The following is an 18115-nucleotide window of genomic DNA, read 5'->3' on the forward strand; positions in this document are numbered from 1 at the left end:
ACCGCGGTCAGCATCGGGGACGGCGCGTCGGCATCCTTCTGGCACTCGCCGTGGCTGGGACTGGGCACGCTCGCCCAGCAATTCCCGCGGCTGGCCCAGCACGCCCGAAGAAAGAACAAGACGGTAAAGGCCGCCCTCGCGGCGGACGCCTGGATCGAAGACCTAGCTCACGGCCGCACCGCCGACCTGCTCCATGACTTCCTAGCCATGCACAGGAGGGTACGCGGCGCTGCCGGTAACCTACAAGTCGACACCCCTGACTCCATCAGCTGGACAAAAGAGTGATCGGGCCAATACTCAGCAAGATCGGCCTACTAGATGCAATTCCAGGGCATGACATCTTCGTGTTTCGACAAGATCATCTAGAAGGCTTGGGTCCCCAGCAAGATCAAGATGTTCGCATGGCTCATGCTCTAGAACAAGCTATGGTGCAATGACAGGCTCCAGCGCCGCGGTCAGAAGAATGAGTACTTCTGTCAACTATGCATCCGGAACCTCGAATCCTCAAATCACCTGTTTTGGGAATGCCCAATGGCAAGGAGGGTCTGGGAAACAGTCAGTACATGGACGGGCTGCTCCTCCCTGGCGCCAAACGAGAGTTGGCACAATCAACAACACACGTCCATTGTGCTTGGCGCCCTGGAAAGATCCGCAACAAAATGGCGTAAAGGAAACAACACGCTCGTGTTGCTCACCTGCTGGGAGCTATGGCAGGAACGAAACAACACCACTTTCAGGAGAAGTATACCAAGTGTCTCCAATATCATCAGGAGGATCACAGACTGCATCGAGCTATGGCGAGTCGCGGGCGCAACCTGCATCGAGAGCCCCTTCGCAGATCCGCCATGAAAAGTAAACCCTAGGTTACCTTGTCACTTGAGAATTGCCGGTATGTGGCAAGCCCTTGGATCCTCACCACCTTTGTTTTCTTCATTGCTTTCTGCTAATGATCAATGAAATGTCAGCATAGATCTTTGATAGAAGCTGATTACCTTGAGGCGTCATCGGTGAGCGCGAGGCTGATTGCGGAATCCAACCCTGGCCAGCCTTCGACCGTTCTTGTAGATTAAGCAGCCAGTGCCCCGCGTGCGTGCAGACGGAACGCGTGGACACGCGCGCATGGACGCCAAAAATACAGCCGCTAGCATACAGACGAGCCAGCGCTTGATTTGTTAGACCATAGGCGCATGTGGTTCGGCCCGGCCGGCTTCGTCTCGTCTCGGCCTCTTTGGACACACAGGAAAAAAATAATAATTTTTAACAATTGATACTAGCAATTCTTAACACGAACTCGAGCTAGGGAGGTAAACGCGTTCCTTCACCGTCAGATTAGCTGGTCATCCTTTTTGTTTGTTCAACGCATGCGACGCATGCATGCATGCAGGCAGGCACAAGGAGCGAGCCGTGCAATTTTTCACTTTTAACCGCTCCTTTTTGCAGTGTTTCCCGGCGCTTTGACGGTCAAAGGCTCAAAGCTTGGGCAGGAAGCACGGCAACCGAGCCCCCCCGGACGGACCCGACCTGGCGCTGAATATTCTATGGCCAGCGCGCCACGATTCGAATACTCTAGCTCGCGCCGTTGTACCGCGGCATAGAGCGCGGCCGAGGAGGATCCCATGTAATGTAAGCTAGGTGTGCATGCAGATGTGTTAGCACCCCTGGCTCCAGTGGGCCAGGGTCACAGCTAGATGCCGGACCTGACAGCTCCAGAGCCCAAGGCCCAACGAGAAGGAACCGGAGGCCCAACCAGAGAATGATGGGAGGGCAGTGGGTGAACGCGGCCCGAGCCTATAAGGAAGCAGCGAGTGAGATAGAGGAGGCATCGAAGATCGATCAAGGCACGGCACGGCACGGCGGCGGCTACCTACTACCTTAGAACCCTAGTTCCTCTTTCCCCATCTCCAATTCGGCACCTTGGTGCTTGTAATCTTCAAATCTTGTGAACCACCACCATATTCTGAGAGTAATACTAGTGCCGTGTTAACACTTGGTACTCAGAGCCAAGGCCCGATTTCGCTTCCGTCCTGGCGGCGTCCATCATCGAGACGCGGAAGCAGCGAGCTGACCGGATGCAGCGGGATATGGAGCCTATTACCAAGGGCGACCTCAAGGATTTCTTCACGGAGCTCCGAGCGGAATGGAGAGAGGATATCAAGTCAACGGTCGCCGCCGAGCTCGCATCCTGGAGGCCCGCGATCGACTCCCAGATTGCTGATCTGCAGGAGGCGGTCGGCCTGCTCAAGAGCAACAAGGGCACCGACGCGGGGGAGGCGTCAGCGACAGATCACCTCGATCTGTCGGCGCGGAAGAGCAATTTGTCTTCGGACGAACCTCAGGGGCGCACTTCTCCTCGGGCCGATGGCCACGGCACTGCCTCACCTCCACGGACGGCGGTCGACGGGGTGCTTGTCAGCCCGCCGGCCCCTCCGGCCAACGGTACGGTCAATCCCCAAACCCCGGTACCTGTTAGTGATCCAGCGAATTTTGCTCCGTTCTTTGCTTCCCATGCTCCTAGTCCACCATCAATGCCGTTTCCGGTGTTCGATGGTGAGAATCCCCTTCTCTGGAAGGACCTCTGTGAACAGTATTTCGCCATCTACTCGATTCACGAGTCTGTCTGGGTCCAGATGGCTACTCTGAATTTTTCCCCTACTACAGCAGTGTGGTTACAGTCTGTTAGGAAAGAAGTCATGAACCTGAATTGGGAGGGGTTATGCAATTTGCTATCCACCCGTTTCGGTCGGGATCGACACCAGCTCTTGATTAGACAATTTTTTGCCATTAAGCAATCTAGCACAATCCAGGATTACATTGAGAGATTTGAGCATTTGATGAACCAATTATTATCATATTCTGATGAAATTCATCCTTTCTACTTTTTGACACGCTTTATCGGTGGACTCCGGGCGGATTTGCGAGCGGCGATCATGGTCCAACGCCCGGCTGATTTGGATACGGCATGTGCTCTCGCCTTGGTCCAGGAGGAGGTGCACGACGGGGTTCGAACAGAGGACTTCCGTCCCTCGACTTTGGTGTACCGCGCTGCGCCACGCCTTCCTCTTCAGGCGGTTCCAACCCATCAACCTCGGCCCCCTGCAGCACCAACCGCGGTTGATCGCCGCGGTGTCGACACGGCTCGCGCGGCACCGGTGGAACAGCCACGTCAAGCACCTGCAGAAACCAATCCGATCAACACTCTCCGTGCATACAGAAGGGCTCGTGGTTTGTGCTTCAAGTGTGGGGAGCGGTGGAGTCGCGACCACACTTGCTCGACAACAATTCAGATGCATGTATTAGAAGAATTTATGGATTTCATGGGGATCGCACCATCGGAAGGGGAGGGCCCGAGCACTGAACAAACTGAAACTGAAGAAGCAGTGTATGCAGTGTCTTTGCAGGCGTTCAATGGCAATGATTCTTCGAAACTGCTACAATTTACTGCAGTTCTTCAAGGACAAAATGTGGAGGTGCTTGTCGATTCTGGTAGTTCAGCTTCTTTTATTAATTCCCGTTGCGTTCCTCAACTACAAGGGTTGCAGGCGCTGCCTAGGCCGGCTCGGGTGAAAGTGGCAAATGGTACTGAACTCCGCTGTGAACTAGAAGTGCCCAACTGCCCCTGGACTGTACAAGATCATCAATTTTCCACTTCTTTCAAAGTTTTACCTCTGGGAGGGTTTGACGTTATTGTTGGCATGGACTGGTTGGAAGAGCTGAACCCCAATATTGACTAGATCCACAAAACAGTGACTATCAAGTCTGGGGATGATCTGATTCAGTTGCAAGGACATGTATTCACTGACAACACCTGCCCCACCATTTCTTCTGAGGAATTACACTTCATGTGCGTTCAAGGAGAAGTGGACCACTTGGTGTACCTTTGTAATGTTGCCGACAAACCCAAACAACCTGAGAAAGAATCAGTACCCCCACCGCCTGAAATTCAGCAGCTCTTACAAGAATACTCTGATGTGTTTGCAACACCACAAGGGCTTCCACCCAGCCGAGCGTGTGACCACCGGATCCCCCTATTGCCGGGTGCTACACCAATTAGCATACGGCCTTACAGACACACTCCCGAAATGAAGACAGAAATTGAAAGACAAGTCGAAGAGCTTCTTGCATCCGGCCTTATTCAGCACTCCCACAGTCCATTTGCTTCACCCGCAATCTTGGTTCGTAAGAAAGATGGGCAGTGGCGGCTTTGCATAGACTACCGTAAGTTGAATGCGTTGACTGTTACCCCAAAGTTTCCACTCCCAGTTATCGACGAGCTGCTCGATGAACTTTCGGGTGCTAGCTGGTTCTCCAAACTGGATCTCCGTGCCGGCTACCATCAAATCAGATTGGCAGAGGGGGAAGAGTACAAAACCGCATTCCAGACTCATTCTGGCCATTACGAATACACGGTGTTGCCATATGGAGTAGCTGGGGGTCCGGCTACATTTCAGGGAGCCATGAACCACACTCTGAAATCAGTTTTACGCATATGTGCTTTGGTCTTTTTTGATGATATATTGATCTTCTCAGCTACCTTCGAGCAGCACTTGCAGCACCTTCGAGAGGTTTTGCACCTTTTGCGCAAGGATAAGTGGCAAGTCAAGGCTTCCAAATGCTCTTTTGCTCAGCGAGAACTTTCTTACTTGGGGTTCATTGTTAGTGAACAGGGGGTGTCCACCGAACCAGACAAAATTCAGCAAGTCCAACAGTGGCCTGTTCCGCTCAATGTCAAACAGTTGCGTCAATTCTTGGGGCTTTCAGGATATTATCGCAAGTTCGTTCGTCACTATGGCATCATTGCCAAACCTTTGACACATTTGCTGAAGAAACATGTTCCTTTTGTTTGGACAAGCGATTGCACAACTGCATTTGACACCCTGAAGCACTCTTTGGTGACAGCTCCGGTTCTCGCTCTACCAAATTTTAGCAAGCAATTCATCGTCGAGACTGACGCAAGCGACCTGGGAGTCGGAGCAGTTCTACAGCAAGAGGGTCATCCATTGGCATTCTTGAGTAAACCTTTGGGACCGCGTAATAAGGGGCTGTCCACTTACGAAAAAGAGCTTCTTGCAATCTTGATAGCCGTTGAACATTGGCGACCATACTTGCAGACAGCCGAGTTCTTGATCAAAACAGATCAACGCAGCTTGGTGCATCTCGAAGACCAACGGTTAAATACCCCATGGCAACAAAAGGCATTCACCAAGTTGTTGGGTCTTCGCTACAGATTGTGCTACCGGAAAGGAGTTGATAATGGAGCTGCCGACGCTCTCTCTCGGCGCCCATTCACTGACGTAGATACCCTGTATGCAATATCACTTTGCCAACCAGAGTGGCTCAATGAGGTGAAAGAAGCTTATGCCCAGGACGCGGCTACCCAGAAGATCATTGATGATTTGTGCAAGGATCCTCAATCCCACCAGCACTACTCCCTATCGGACGGCATCTTGCTCTATCAAGGAAGAGTTTGGATCGGGCGAAACAATCAAATGCAACAACAAATGTTACTTGCGGGGCACCAATCAGCAATAGGGGGGCACTCCGGAGCACCGGCCACTTATCAACGTCTGAAATCAGTGTGCGCGTGGCCACGGATGAAACGATCCGTTGTGGAATTTGTACAAGCATGTGATGTTTGCCAGAGAGCCAAGCCAGAGCGCTGCAAATACCCAGGCCTGCTTGAACCACTCCCTGTTCCTGTTCGTGCATGGCAGATGGTGTCTATGGATTTCATTGAAGGATTGCCACAATCAGGGCGGTACAACTGTATATTAGTCGTTGTTGACAAGTTCTCCAAATACAGCCACTTTCTTCCTCTGGCTCATCCATTCTCAGCGTCTCAAGTGGCTAGCACCTACATTGATCAAGTGTACTGACTACATGGCCTTCCTGACTCTATTCTCTCTGACCGGGACCCCATCTTCACAAGCAAGTTTTGGCAGGAACTCTTTCGTTGATCAGGTACAACATTGAGGATGAGCACACCTTACCACCCGGCTACAGACGGCCAGACGGAACGCATCAACCAGTGTCTAGAGACATTCTTACGATGCTTTGTCCACTCCTGCCCCAAGAAGTGGAGTACCTGGCTGGCATTGGCGAAATATTGGTTCAATACCAGTTGGCACAGCGCTCATGGCAAGTCCCCATTCTTTGTGCTCTATGGCCATGATCCTCGACATTGGGGAATCGAAGCAGCATCAGCCACCCCGGTCGTTGACCTCAACACTTGGCTTTCTGAACGTATAGAGATGACTGCTCTGATCCGTCAACACTTGCTGCGGGCACAAATGCGTATGAAGCATCAGGCCGATAAAGGGCGGTCTGAAAGAATTTTTGCTGTTGGCGATTCGGTCTACATCAAGCTTCAACCTTATGTGCAAAGTACTGTCGCTCGCCGTGCCTGCCATAAATTGTCTTTCCGCTACTTCGGCCCCTTCCTCATCCAAGAACGCATTGGCCAAGTTGCTTACAGAGTGGCCTTGCCGGAGACCTCGCAGATTCACCCGGTGTTCCACGTATCCCAGCTTCGCAAAGCTCTGAAGCCAGGTGTGTCCATTTCCCCAGTATTACCACATGATTCTAACCAGTTTGCTGTTCCTGTTGAAGTTCTTGACAACCGTCAGAAGGTCAAAGCAAGCCGTGTGGTGGATCAAGTTTTGGTGCGTTGGTCAAGTGATGGACTTGATCCCACCTGGGAGGACCGTGACGAGCTCCAGTCGCGTTTCCCCTGTGCAGCGGCTTGGGGTCAAGCCGCAACTCAAGGAGGAGAGGGTGTTAGCACCCCTGGCTCCAGTGGGCCAGGGTCACAGCTAGATGCCGGACCTGACAGCTCCAGAGCCCAAGGCCCAACGAGAAGGAACCGGAGGCCCAACCAGAGAATGATGGGAGGGCAGTGGGTGAACGCGGCCCGAGCCTATAAGGAAGCAGCGAGTGAGACAGAGGAGGCATCGAAGATCGATCAAGGCACGGCACGGCACGGCGGCGGCTACCTACTACCTTAGAACCCTAGTTCCTCTTTCCCCATCTCCAATTCGGCACCTTGGTGCTTGTAATCTTCAAATCTTGTGAACCACCACCATATTCTGAAAGTAATACTAGTGCCGTGTTAACAAGATGTGATGTGCGTGCATGGGGAACCTACACGGCTCCTCACACCTCACGTGCACCGTGGAAAACACCAACGCCATGGTTAGTTTTGTGTGGATGGACGGGATGCACTTGCAGAGAAACGGCTGTTGGCTCTCACGGTCACAGCAGCAGGGACGCTGCTTTGGACTAACACTCACCGACCAAGTGCTGGATCGGCGCCGTCTGCTCTTCTTCATACTACTATACGCAAGCTGATGCATGCATGCATGGATGCATGAAGTAAGATCTACCAGATTCTTCTTCTACTTCATGCCGATGCATCTCCCTGTAATTACCAAAACATGTTTGATAAAACAACTAACCGTAAGTCTATGCGTACAATTGCAGCAAATATATACTAGCAGGTAGCAGCAACGATACTAGCCCAGCTGTGTGTAGCTATTTCATTATATCCAAATAATGGCCAACACATCGCCACTAGCAGCAGCTAGCTAGTTGCAGTAGGATGATTAACATTCTCCCCGTAATCATGTATGGTCCCTGGAGCTAGCGCTGCACATGACCGGCCGCGAGAGATCGAGGTCGACGGGCGGATCAGGCAGCATGCATGTTCGCAGAGACGTTTAGGGCACTCCTTTAGTGCGTGGCGGCACTGTTCATCTCCTCTGGTGTGCCCGGAAGACAAGGGTGTGTGTCCTCGTGGAGGGCACAGCTTGCAACCCCAGCTCGCCTACTTTATTCCGAGTCACCGTGAGCTTTCTTTAGGGCTAACCTTTCTCGCTCTTTGGGGCTGGACGGGCGCTTATCGACGATGCCCGCCCGACTGATGCGGGGAAGACAGTGGGTTTGGATCATTTGATTATGCTACCAAGGAATGATCACGAGATGGTAAATATAATATGCTCGGAGTGAGATCCACACTAGATTGACACTTTCAGTTCTACTCTTGCATTTTCCAGAAGAGATTTGGCAAGTAGCTATATATATATATATGTATATATATATATATGTATATATATGTATATATATATATATATATGCTTCCATGTACGTACATGTACAGTACTTTCATCATTCAAATGGTGAAAAAGAACAGACTCTACAGGCCTGCTAGGTTCCACTTACAACATGAAATCAGATTTTCTACCAGCTCGGCCTGAATTTCTTGCGGTTTGCAGTGAGCCATGTCAGTCGCAAAGTTTGGGATAGCCAGTCCAGTCCAAGCAGGTCGCACCAGCAGTCCATGCGATCCAGTGATTTGCCTGGGAGACAGCGTATTATAAGGCGAGCAAGCCTAGGCTGCCGTCCCCTGGCCATGGCTCTTCCCGCGTGTAGCTCCTTGCGCCTATTCGTGTGGTGGGTGGGTTGGAACTAGCGGAAGAAGAGGGGATGGTGATGTGCACGCGCGCGCTCTCGCTCGGCACGACATGCATGTCAGAGGTCGATTTCTACAGGTGTGCGCGCGTGACGAGTTTGACCGTTCCGTTTCCCAGTTTCTTTTTCCGCGGGAATCTTTTCGCTGGATTCGTCTCCGTTGGACGGGACGAACCGTCCGCGCACGTACTATACTCCATATGCATGCACACGGGCGCATATCGTTGGTTATTGGATTCTTCTTGCCGCTGGGTTAAGATCCAAGGATATGTTGGCACATTTTGAGCTTAGGACCCTTTTCCATGCATGGCATGTCTGGCATTACTACTACTACCTGTCTACTTCAGCAAGTCACCTCTCTCTATATAGCCAGTGCATGAGCATATACGTAGTGCAGGACTGGCCTAAAAAAGAGACAAAAGGTGTGCTTATTTTAGTTGATTCTTCAGATAACAATGGCGTGGAGTAATCAGATAAACATCTGGAGCTTTAAAACCCAGGACAAAAGCTTTGTCTCATCGCATTAATCAAGGAAGAGTTTACAAACCAGAACAATGACAACCATTACATTTGCATGACAAGTGTAAGTCTAGCATGGTAGGTGTGTTCTTGGAGATGTTTGCATGTGCTTCACCTGCCAGTTTGTTGAATAACGTGTTTCCATGTCTTCTTCTTCTTCTTCTTCTTCTTCTTCTTCTTCTTCTTCTTCTTCTTCTTCTTCTCCTCAGCGGCAGACATGGTGAAGATCTCGTCCCCTTCGGGCTTCGCCTCTGCCCGCTGGCCGGGCAGCCAATGGTGGAGAGGGCCACATGGGCAGCTCTCAGGCAGATGGCGGCACTTCATCTTCAAGTTGGTCCTTCGGGCTTCCATCCTCCTCGAGTAATTTGCTCGTCATGATGGAGACAATGGAGATCTAATGTAGGTTCCTGTTGTCTTCTTGGGACGGCAAGGTTTAGGTTTCTCATCATGTGTATGCAACAACAAGATTTGATGCTAGACACACTTCGGATCGATTCAAGGGTTCAACGGCTAACAAAGGCTACAAACTAACATGCAAATGTACAAAGGATATACAGTGAAGTGTAACTTCATACCGGCGAAGCCCTGGTCCACTAAAATGCTCGCTGGTCTAGGTAGAAGCCTCATCAAAGTCAATGAATGGAAGAGGGCAAACTCAGGAGCAAGATGCATTCGTCAGCTTCAGCATGGGGACCTCATCGTTGCACCATCAACCTGTTGCCAAAGAGGACCTCCTACCCCCTCGCCCTGGCACGAAGGGCTTGATCCGTCAGACGATGAAGAGATCTTAAAGCACGAAAGTTAGCTAAACACCAGACAATCGAGGAAGAAGGGACTGTGAGCACGACCACCATCGCCAGCCATGCCATGCCACCGTGAACAACCCCCACGATGACGCAATGAAGAGACCTAGCAGGCTCCTCTTAATATTGTGATTTCACAATCATTTAAGCTTTGTATGAGATATTTAGGATCAAAACTCAATTTTGATCAATAGATGTACGCGTTGTATTCTGAAACAAATGAATATATGTTTATGCGACTTAAGAAATCCTAGCTGACCTTACGTTTCGATTCCTTTTCCACTTCTTTTCTATTCCTTCTCCTACTGCATTGTAGTAGTAACATTTTTCTTATTGTTATTTGTCATTTCTTTAATACAGTACAGACGCAGACACTCATACACACGCACATGCACTCATCCCTATGAATCCACGCACGTACAACCTATCCCTATGAGCATATTCGAGATTGACCCAGCAAATCATCTTGAGAATGACAAAGTCGCCATAAACGCCTTTGTAGTCGACGGGAATATTTTCCCCCTAAACGCGCTGGAAGGTCTAGAATAAATCCAGAAAAATGTGAGTCATGACCCGTAGATCTACACACAATTTATTTTCATGGAAAATTGTTTATATGTCCTATAGAGAACCAAAAACACAACTACCACCACTGTTACGTTCTCATATAAATACTTACCTCTCCTAGCACATTCCCCCCTTCTCTCATGTGGCCAGGATATTTTTCTGGCCACTGCTGCACTCTTCTCACGTTGACCCAAATGTAGCTAGTGTTCTAGGTGCTTCTCAAAAAGGGGTATACCCTCCTCCCCTATCAGCTTCCACCTTACCTCGCCAATGCTTCCAGTGCTCTGATCAGGAAGAAACCAACTATTGATCTATCGCAGCTAGCCCCGCGGGCTGTTCTATCAATCGCCCGTCCCATAATGGCTTCTGGGAACGACTGGTTGGGGTTCTCGCTCTCCGGCCAAGAGAACCCACAGCCGCATCAGGATAGCTCGCCGCCCGCCGACATCGACATCGCTGGCGCCAGTGGCTTCTATGGCCTACCCACGCAGCCAGCTCCCGACGCTCAACTCGGTGTGCCAGGTCATCATCAGCCTTCATACGGGATCACGGAGGCCTTCAATAGGGGAGCTCATGAAATCCACGGTGAGAGGAAGAAGCTAGCCAGTTTGCCGCGTGCACTCCGATCCAATGTTATCTAGCTAGGTTGTAGGTATGTATCACTTCTCCCGTTCAAGGTTTCTTGTTATTTGATGTGGCTGTAGATTGGAACATGAGGGGTGATCTGGACTACAACGGCGGTGCGTCCGAGCTCTCGATGCTCGTCGGGTCGAGCGCAGTCGGCGGCAAGAGGGCGGCCATGGAGGCCGAGACCGAGCCCAAGCTTGAGGACTTCCTCGTTGGCAACTCGTTCGTCTCCGAGCAAGATCAGGCCGGTGGCTTCTTGTTCTCCGGTGTCCCGATGGCGACCAGCACCAACAGCAACAGCAGGAGCAACACCATGGAGCTCTCTATGATCAAGAGCTGGCTCCGTGACAACCAGGTACCCCAAGCGCCGCACCCGCAGTCGCAGACCGGGGCGCCCGCGCAGCAGCCGCAACCCCACGAGGAGATGGGCACCGACGCGAGCAGCTTCGATCCGCTGGGGAGAAACGGCGCGTTGGTGGTGGCGGGGAGCTCGCAGAGCCTGGCGCTCTCGATGAGCACGGGCTCAGGATCGCACTTGCCGATGGCTGTGCTCGGCGGCAGTCCCAGTGGGGGAGTCTCAGAGAGCACCTCCTCGGAGAACAAGCGGGCCAGCGGCGCCATGGATTCGCCGGGCGGTGCGGTAGAAGCTGTCGCGAGGAAGTCCATCGACACATTCGGGCAAAGGACGTCGATATATCGAGGTGTAACAAGGTTAGAACATTATATTATTAATTACTGGTTGATTTCTTATATTGTTACTAGTCGATTTCTTCACATTAATTGTTGATCCATGACCTACACTAATTAGTCCATTTCCAATTGGGCTAGTACACTGGCATTTCAAATTGGGCGATCAATCTAGCGAGGAACTCTTTAAACAGACATAAGGGATCTATGCTAGTCAGGATAATACAAGCTAGAGTACTTTGATTTCGTGCCTGTAATTTGGTGATTATTTGAGCACATATATATAATTCGTTGACCGAGAAAAGGTGACAAATCGACTTAGTTATTATATCCAATGATTAATATATAGATGCTCCCATTTTTCATCCACGAGTTAGGTAAAAGACTTTCACCCTGCTTAAAAGATATAAAAGAACCACCACATACATACAACAAAGTTCAAGCACAGGAAAAAATAAACATAAGCCCCGCTGGGGCAACAACACAAACGTGCCCTAATAAATAAATAAAATGAAAGGGCCACCAAGTGGCTGGCAGATCAATGGCTAGGGGGTGAAGCAATACGTGTCTCGCCGCAATCACCGCCCATCATGCCGCCTAACCGATCAATGGTCAGGTATATATAACTAAGAAGTAATATGTAGCTCACTGGCTAATTAAGAAACGACTTATTCATAATTGAATTGAATTACTTGTTCATACGAGTACACGACATGATTCATACTATAGCTACCACTTAGTACTTACCACACAATTTGAACTAGTATTAAGTGTTGTTCTTTTTCTCCGGAACTCTTATGATATCTTCTACACTAATCTACACCACTATAACCCGAGTGCACCAAAATAAGAGGTATAACTAAATTAACTGTTCTAGCTGACCCAAGTACCCAACACAAATAGATAGTGTGGCTCTTTGCTTTTTCTCTGGATAAACACAGAAGTTTTTATATAGAGCTCTTTTATAGACCTCTCAAAACGAATGTGCTTCAATGAATGATGAATACAAAGTCATATAAAATGAGAAAATGATGCTCTTTTTCTCTGATCAACATACTCTTGCACATACATCTACATTATATTAGAAATGGATGTATTTTTTTTAACAACAACATGTACATTTTGAATGTGCTAACTATATATATTCTTATGTTCTTCAATATTCCTTTTCAGACATAGATGGACAGGGCGTTATGAGGCTCATCTCTGGGACAATAGCTGCAGAAGAGAAGGGCAGAGTCGCAAGGGTAGGCAAGGTAATAAAAATGGCTATATACTTCCTCTTTCTCTCTCCATTGCACAACAATATATACACCCGTGATGTGCTATTTACGCATTTTATCTTGTGTTTCCCTCAACACTCTGCATGACTGCATCACCATCGCCTCCGGGAATGATACTGTATTGTCCTCCACAATCAGTTTATCTGGGTATGCTTGCCTTACTCTCTGGCCATTTTTATTTATTGGAGTTTACCAATTTAGTTATTCCACCTTATGATTGTGATCATGAAACCTTAGGTGGCTATGACAAGGAGGACAAGGCAGCAAGGGCTTATGATTTGGCAGCACTCAAGTATTGGGGTACAACAACAACAACAAATTTCCCAGTAAGCAAGTTCTGATACTATTTTTATGGCGCTTTTTCCTTGCATTGCTATTTTCATTTCTGCAAAACATCTCAACCTATTTTTATTGGAACATAATAGTTTTTTTTACAATGGTAGATTAATACCTACGAAAAAGAGGTGGATGAAATGAAACATATGACTAGGCAGGAATACATCGCATACCTAAGAAGGTACTATCGCGAGCCGACGTTCATCTCATATTGAACTACTATCACACAAGTAAATGGAATATTGCACTATCAATAAGTTGATCCGACAAATGCAGGAATAGCAGCGGATTTTCCCGTGGTGCGTCAAAATATCGTGGTGTAACTAGGTATGTTACTAGGTAATTCGGTCTGTTATGTTTACCATAATAATTTATGTCATGTGGAAATAGCTAATGTCCGATATGTATTCTTAGAATTAGTAGGCATGCACGTAAGCAAACATGTATGTTAGATACGTTATCCAAATGGATGTTATATCTTTTTTCGATTTTCTAAGTTCTAACTATATAAGGCTGAGATCTTTACCAGGCACCATCAGCATGGGAGATGGCAAGCAAGAATTGGGAGGGTTGCAGGAAACAAGGATCTCTACTTAGGCACCTTCAGTAAGTTATTGATCAGATATAATTAACCCTCTCTTCGGATCCTATCTAATTGCTGGACTAATGAAGATCCTTAAGACTAAATTATGACTAGTCATAGTGTTATAGCTCCAAGATCTAAGTCATCGACCAGTACTACTTATTTAGTTACTTTTTTCTTGAACTCTTCGTCTCGTAAAGCTGAAGGTTAGATCTTCTATATGTTGCCCTATGGGGCAATAAAATAGTGGTCACTGCACTAACTATGTCCCAAATGTACCTTTTCAAGTTTTTGTCTCAAAGTTGTCTAAGAAAAGAGAAAACCTTGGCATGGAGTCAAGGGCAAAGTTGAAAACCCTAGTGATTTGAATCACACACTTGCATCCTAGAGCCGCCTATGTATAGCTGCATGCATGCAATATGAAACATATATATACATCGTCACATATGCATGCAATGTGGGGGGACCAGCCCTAGCTAGCTAACCATGCATCCTAATCTCGTACATCCGTAGGCACCGAGGAGGAGGCGGCGGAGGCCTACGACATCGCGGCGATCAAGTTCCGTGGGCTGAACGCCGTCACCAACTTCGACATGAGTCGCTACGACGTCAAGACCATCCTCGAGAGCAGCACCCTGCCGGTGGGTGGCGCGGCGAGGCGCCCCAAGGAGGTCGCTGATCATCCAGAGGCTGGCGCCACGATCTGGCGGGCCGGCATGGACGGCGGCGTCATCTCCCAGCTGACCGACGTCGGGATGGGCACGTACGCGTCGTACCACCACGGCTGGCCAACCATCGCATTCCAGCAGCCCTCGCCGCTGTCGGTGCACTACCCATACGTCGCCCAGCCGTCTCGCGGGTGGTGCAAGCCCGAGCAGGACGCCAGCGTCGCCACGCAAAGCCTGCAGGACCTCCAGCAGCTGCACCTCGGGACCGCCGCTCACAACTATTTCCAGGCATCGTCGAGCTCCACGGTCTACAACGGCGGCGGGTACCAGCAAGGCACCAGTGGCAACGCCTTCTTGATGCCGGCTAGCACCGTGGTGGATGAACAGGGGCACAGCAGCACTGCCACCAACCAGGGAAGCACATGCAGCTATGGGGACGAAGAGGGGAAGCTCAATCTCGGGTACGATGCCATGGCGATGGCGAGCACCGGCGCCGACCCATACGCGGCGGCGCCAACTGTGAGCATTGCGAGGGCGAACGGGTACTCCAACAACTGGAGCTCGCCGTTCAATGGCATGTGATGATGGTGAAGAGGGCAGACGCTAGTAATAGCGGGATTCATTAGCTAGCAAGACAGTCGAAAAGTTTGGTCAGGGTGTTGCTCGTTGTTGCGTTTCAGCTCAGGGTTCCGGCTAGCTCTTCTTGGCCGGGTGGATGACACACGTAAAGGTGCTGTGCATGCATGCCTTCTGGAAGCTGGTAATGGCAAGTCAGGATAACTAAAGCTAACTTGTCCTGACTTGCTGTTAGTTTTGGGTAGTTTCAGAAGGATCAAGTTAATCTCTAGGACAAAAGCTGATTGTGCGATGGCAATAACTTTATAATTCCAGTGATTCGACTTACATTGGCTTTCCATTTAGTTAGCGCATCTACAGCCGTATACGATAAATATGACCCCTCAAAGAAAAGGGCCTGGTCATCCTTTATTTTGCATTTGTTGCAACCGTATACCAGAATTTGATACCTCAAATCCATACTACGCCATGTAATTACGTACTATCAAAACCTGCTTAATGTTTTTATTTAATAATATGGTTGCATGCATCGATTGATGCAGAGGCCGAGGTAATCCTCATTTTTCCAAAAAAAAACTTGAAACATGCTTAAACTACTACTCGTCGGAGATGTATATGATGTACTAATGTCTACAAAAAATGTTAAACGTGTTAATCATGTATTAAGAAAATGTTAATCATTTATTTAGAAAATGTTAAATGTGTATACATAAAATGTTCCTAATGTATATAAAAAATGTGCAATGTTTATGAAAAAAGTGGACATAGAAATGTAGGTTTTAATAATTGTTAACCATGTATTTACAAAATGTTAAACATGTATATAATAATTGTTCCTGATGAATATAAAAAATTGTACAATGTGTATGAAAAAAATTAGACATCAAAACAATATATATTTTTTAGAAAATATTAATCATGTATTTGAAAATATTAAACATAACAAAATTTTTCCTCATGCACAAGAAAAAAAAGGAAAACTTAAAAAACCAATAAAAATTGAAAAACTAAAACAAAGAAACAAAGAAAAATGAAGAAAGGGAAAAAAGAAAAAAATGATAAAGAAACAAAGAAAACCAAACAAAAATCCGAATATAAATTGTGAAAGAATCAAAAAAACCAAGGGAAACAGAAAAATCAACGAAAACCATAATAAACAAAGAAAACCAAAAATAAAGAAGAGGAAAAAGGAAAGGGGAAAAAAGAAACGAGAGCAAAGTGCGCCGATAGTGAAGGAACGAACAAAAATGGAGCGACACAATACTGTTGAGCGCATGGAAAATCTTCATGAGAGGAAAGCATGTGACCCAGTTCTTTTGATTGTCTCCCAGAAGTTTGACAATTGGACCTCCTCCTAGATTCTCCCTGGATTGTCAAATCAAAAAAAAAAACATGGATTCATGATTCGGGAAGAACCTGAGGGGGAGGTCCGATTCGCGAGTGCCCTCATGTCAAGGCGAGCGCCAGATGGGCCGGCCTAGCTTGCGGGAGGCCACATCCTCATTTGTTTCCTATTTTTTGTATTTTTACTTCAGAATATTCTATATGAAAACACTTTACATTTTTTATAAAAATGGTTAATCTTGTATGAAAAATATTAAATTCTTATAGAGAAAATATTTCTCATGTATACAAAAATTACAATGTGTACGAAAAAAATGATTATGTATTTAAAAAATATTAATCAAGCATTGGAAAAATGTTAAAAAAATATTTAAAAATATTAATCAAGTATTTGAAAAATGTTAAACGTGTACACAGAAAATGTTGAGCGTGTATTATAAAAATGTTAATCTTGCACTTGAAAAATATTAATCAAGCATCTAAAAAATAAATGTGTATAAAAATATTGACCTTGTATTAAATAAATATTAATTGTGTATTTGAAAAATGTTAAGAACACAAAATTTTAAAATGTTAAAATGTGTATAGAAAACATCTTTTTTTAACATAGTATAAACGCAAGCGCTCATATAAATGCGCATGCACTCATCGTAATGAAAGCACACACGCACACCCTACCCCATAAGCACCTCCGAGAGACTGGGCCAATATATCATCTTTAGATTTTACGAAGTCACCGTAGGCGCCTTGTAGTTGACGGGAATGTCTTCTCACACTGAAAGCGTATCGCCGGAATTCTTGAAATAAATCCAAGATAAAATGGGAGCACCAGGACTTGAACTCTGATGGGCTGGGGATACCACTGTCCACCTAACCATCCCAACCACAAGTTGATCCGCGTATTGAAAACATGATGACCATGTATTTTTTTTAATATTGTATTTGAAAAATGTTAGTGAAGCATTTGAAATGTTAAAAATGCGTATTTGAAAATCTTGACCTTGTATTCAAGAAAATGTGAAACATGTATGTTAAACATGTTTTTGAAAAAAATGTATACAAAAAATACATCATGAAAACGAAATAAAACAGAGAAAACAAAAAACCAATGAAAAAAGAAAAAGACAAAGGAAACCAAAGAAAAAACAAAAAATAAACAAGTGAAAACCGATTAGAAACAAAGATAACAACAGAAAACCATTGAAAACCAAAAAAGAAAAAGAAGAAAAAAAAAGTAAAATGGGAAAGAAAAAACCCATAGAAACCCATGAAAGAAGCAAAGAGAAATCAAAAGAACAAAAGAAAAAATAGAAAAACCCGATGTATAACGAAACCAAAAGAAGACCGAATAAGAAATACGAAAACCAAACAAAAAACAAAAGAACATGTAAGAAGAAAAAACCCAAAAAACACATCCGCCAATAGATTGACGACTGAGCAAACGGGTAACACGCTATTGGACCGCCCCCTACGCACGCTGCAGGGAAGTTTCAGGCGAGACATAATATAGTCGCGCCCTAAGCGGCTGAATCCTATTCGGCGCCTTAAGCACCGAATACAGTGCATTTCGTACAGAGCGAACACCTCCTCTGTACACTTGTTTTTTTAGCTGGGCCGGCCCGTTCTACTGATTTCTGTTTGTAAATGCACACCCCCTCT

The 18115-nt window shown here is 47.0% G+C and overlaps 1 protein-coding gene across 1 annotated transcript; it reads left to right on the forward strand.

Annotated features, from left to right (window-relative positions):
• Positions 1 to 10503: 10503 nt before the first annotated feature.
• On the forward strand, positions 10504 to 15439 carry LOC125517630 (AP2-like ethylene-responsive transcription factor BBM2). Its single transcript, XM_048682836.2, has 9 exons — positions 10504 to 10937; positions 11057 to 11690; positions 12840 to 12922; positions 13088 to 13096; positions 13187 to 13275; positions 13393 to 13466; positions 13562 to 13612; positions 13815 to 13891; positions 14382 to 15439. The coding sequence occupies exons 1-9, from the start codon at positions 10712 to 10714 to the stop codon at positions 15116 to 15118; spliced, it is 1980 nt and encodes a 659-aa protein (XP_048538793.1). The 5' UTR covers positions 10504 to 10711; the 3' UTR covers positions 15119 to 15439.
• Positions 15440 to 18115: the final 2676 nt, after the last annotated feature.

This window comes from Triticum urartu, chromosome 6A (genome assembly GCF_056163025.1).
Source record: "Triticum urartu cultivar PI428250 chromosome 6A, HENAU_Tu73, whole genome shotgun sequence".
Classification (NCBI taxonomy): domain Eukaryota; kingdom Viridiplantae; phylum Streptophyta; class Magnoliopsida; order Poales; family Poaceae; genus Triticum; species Triticum urartu.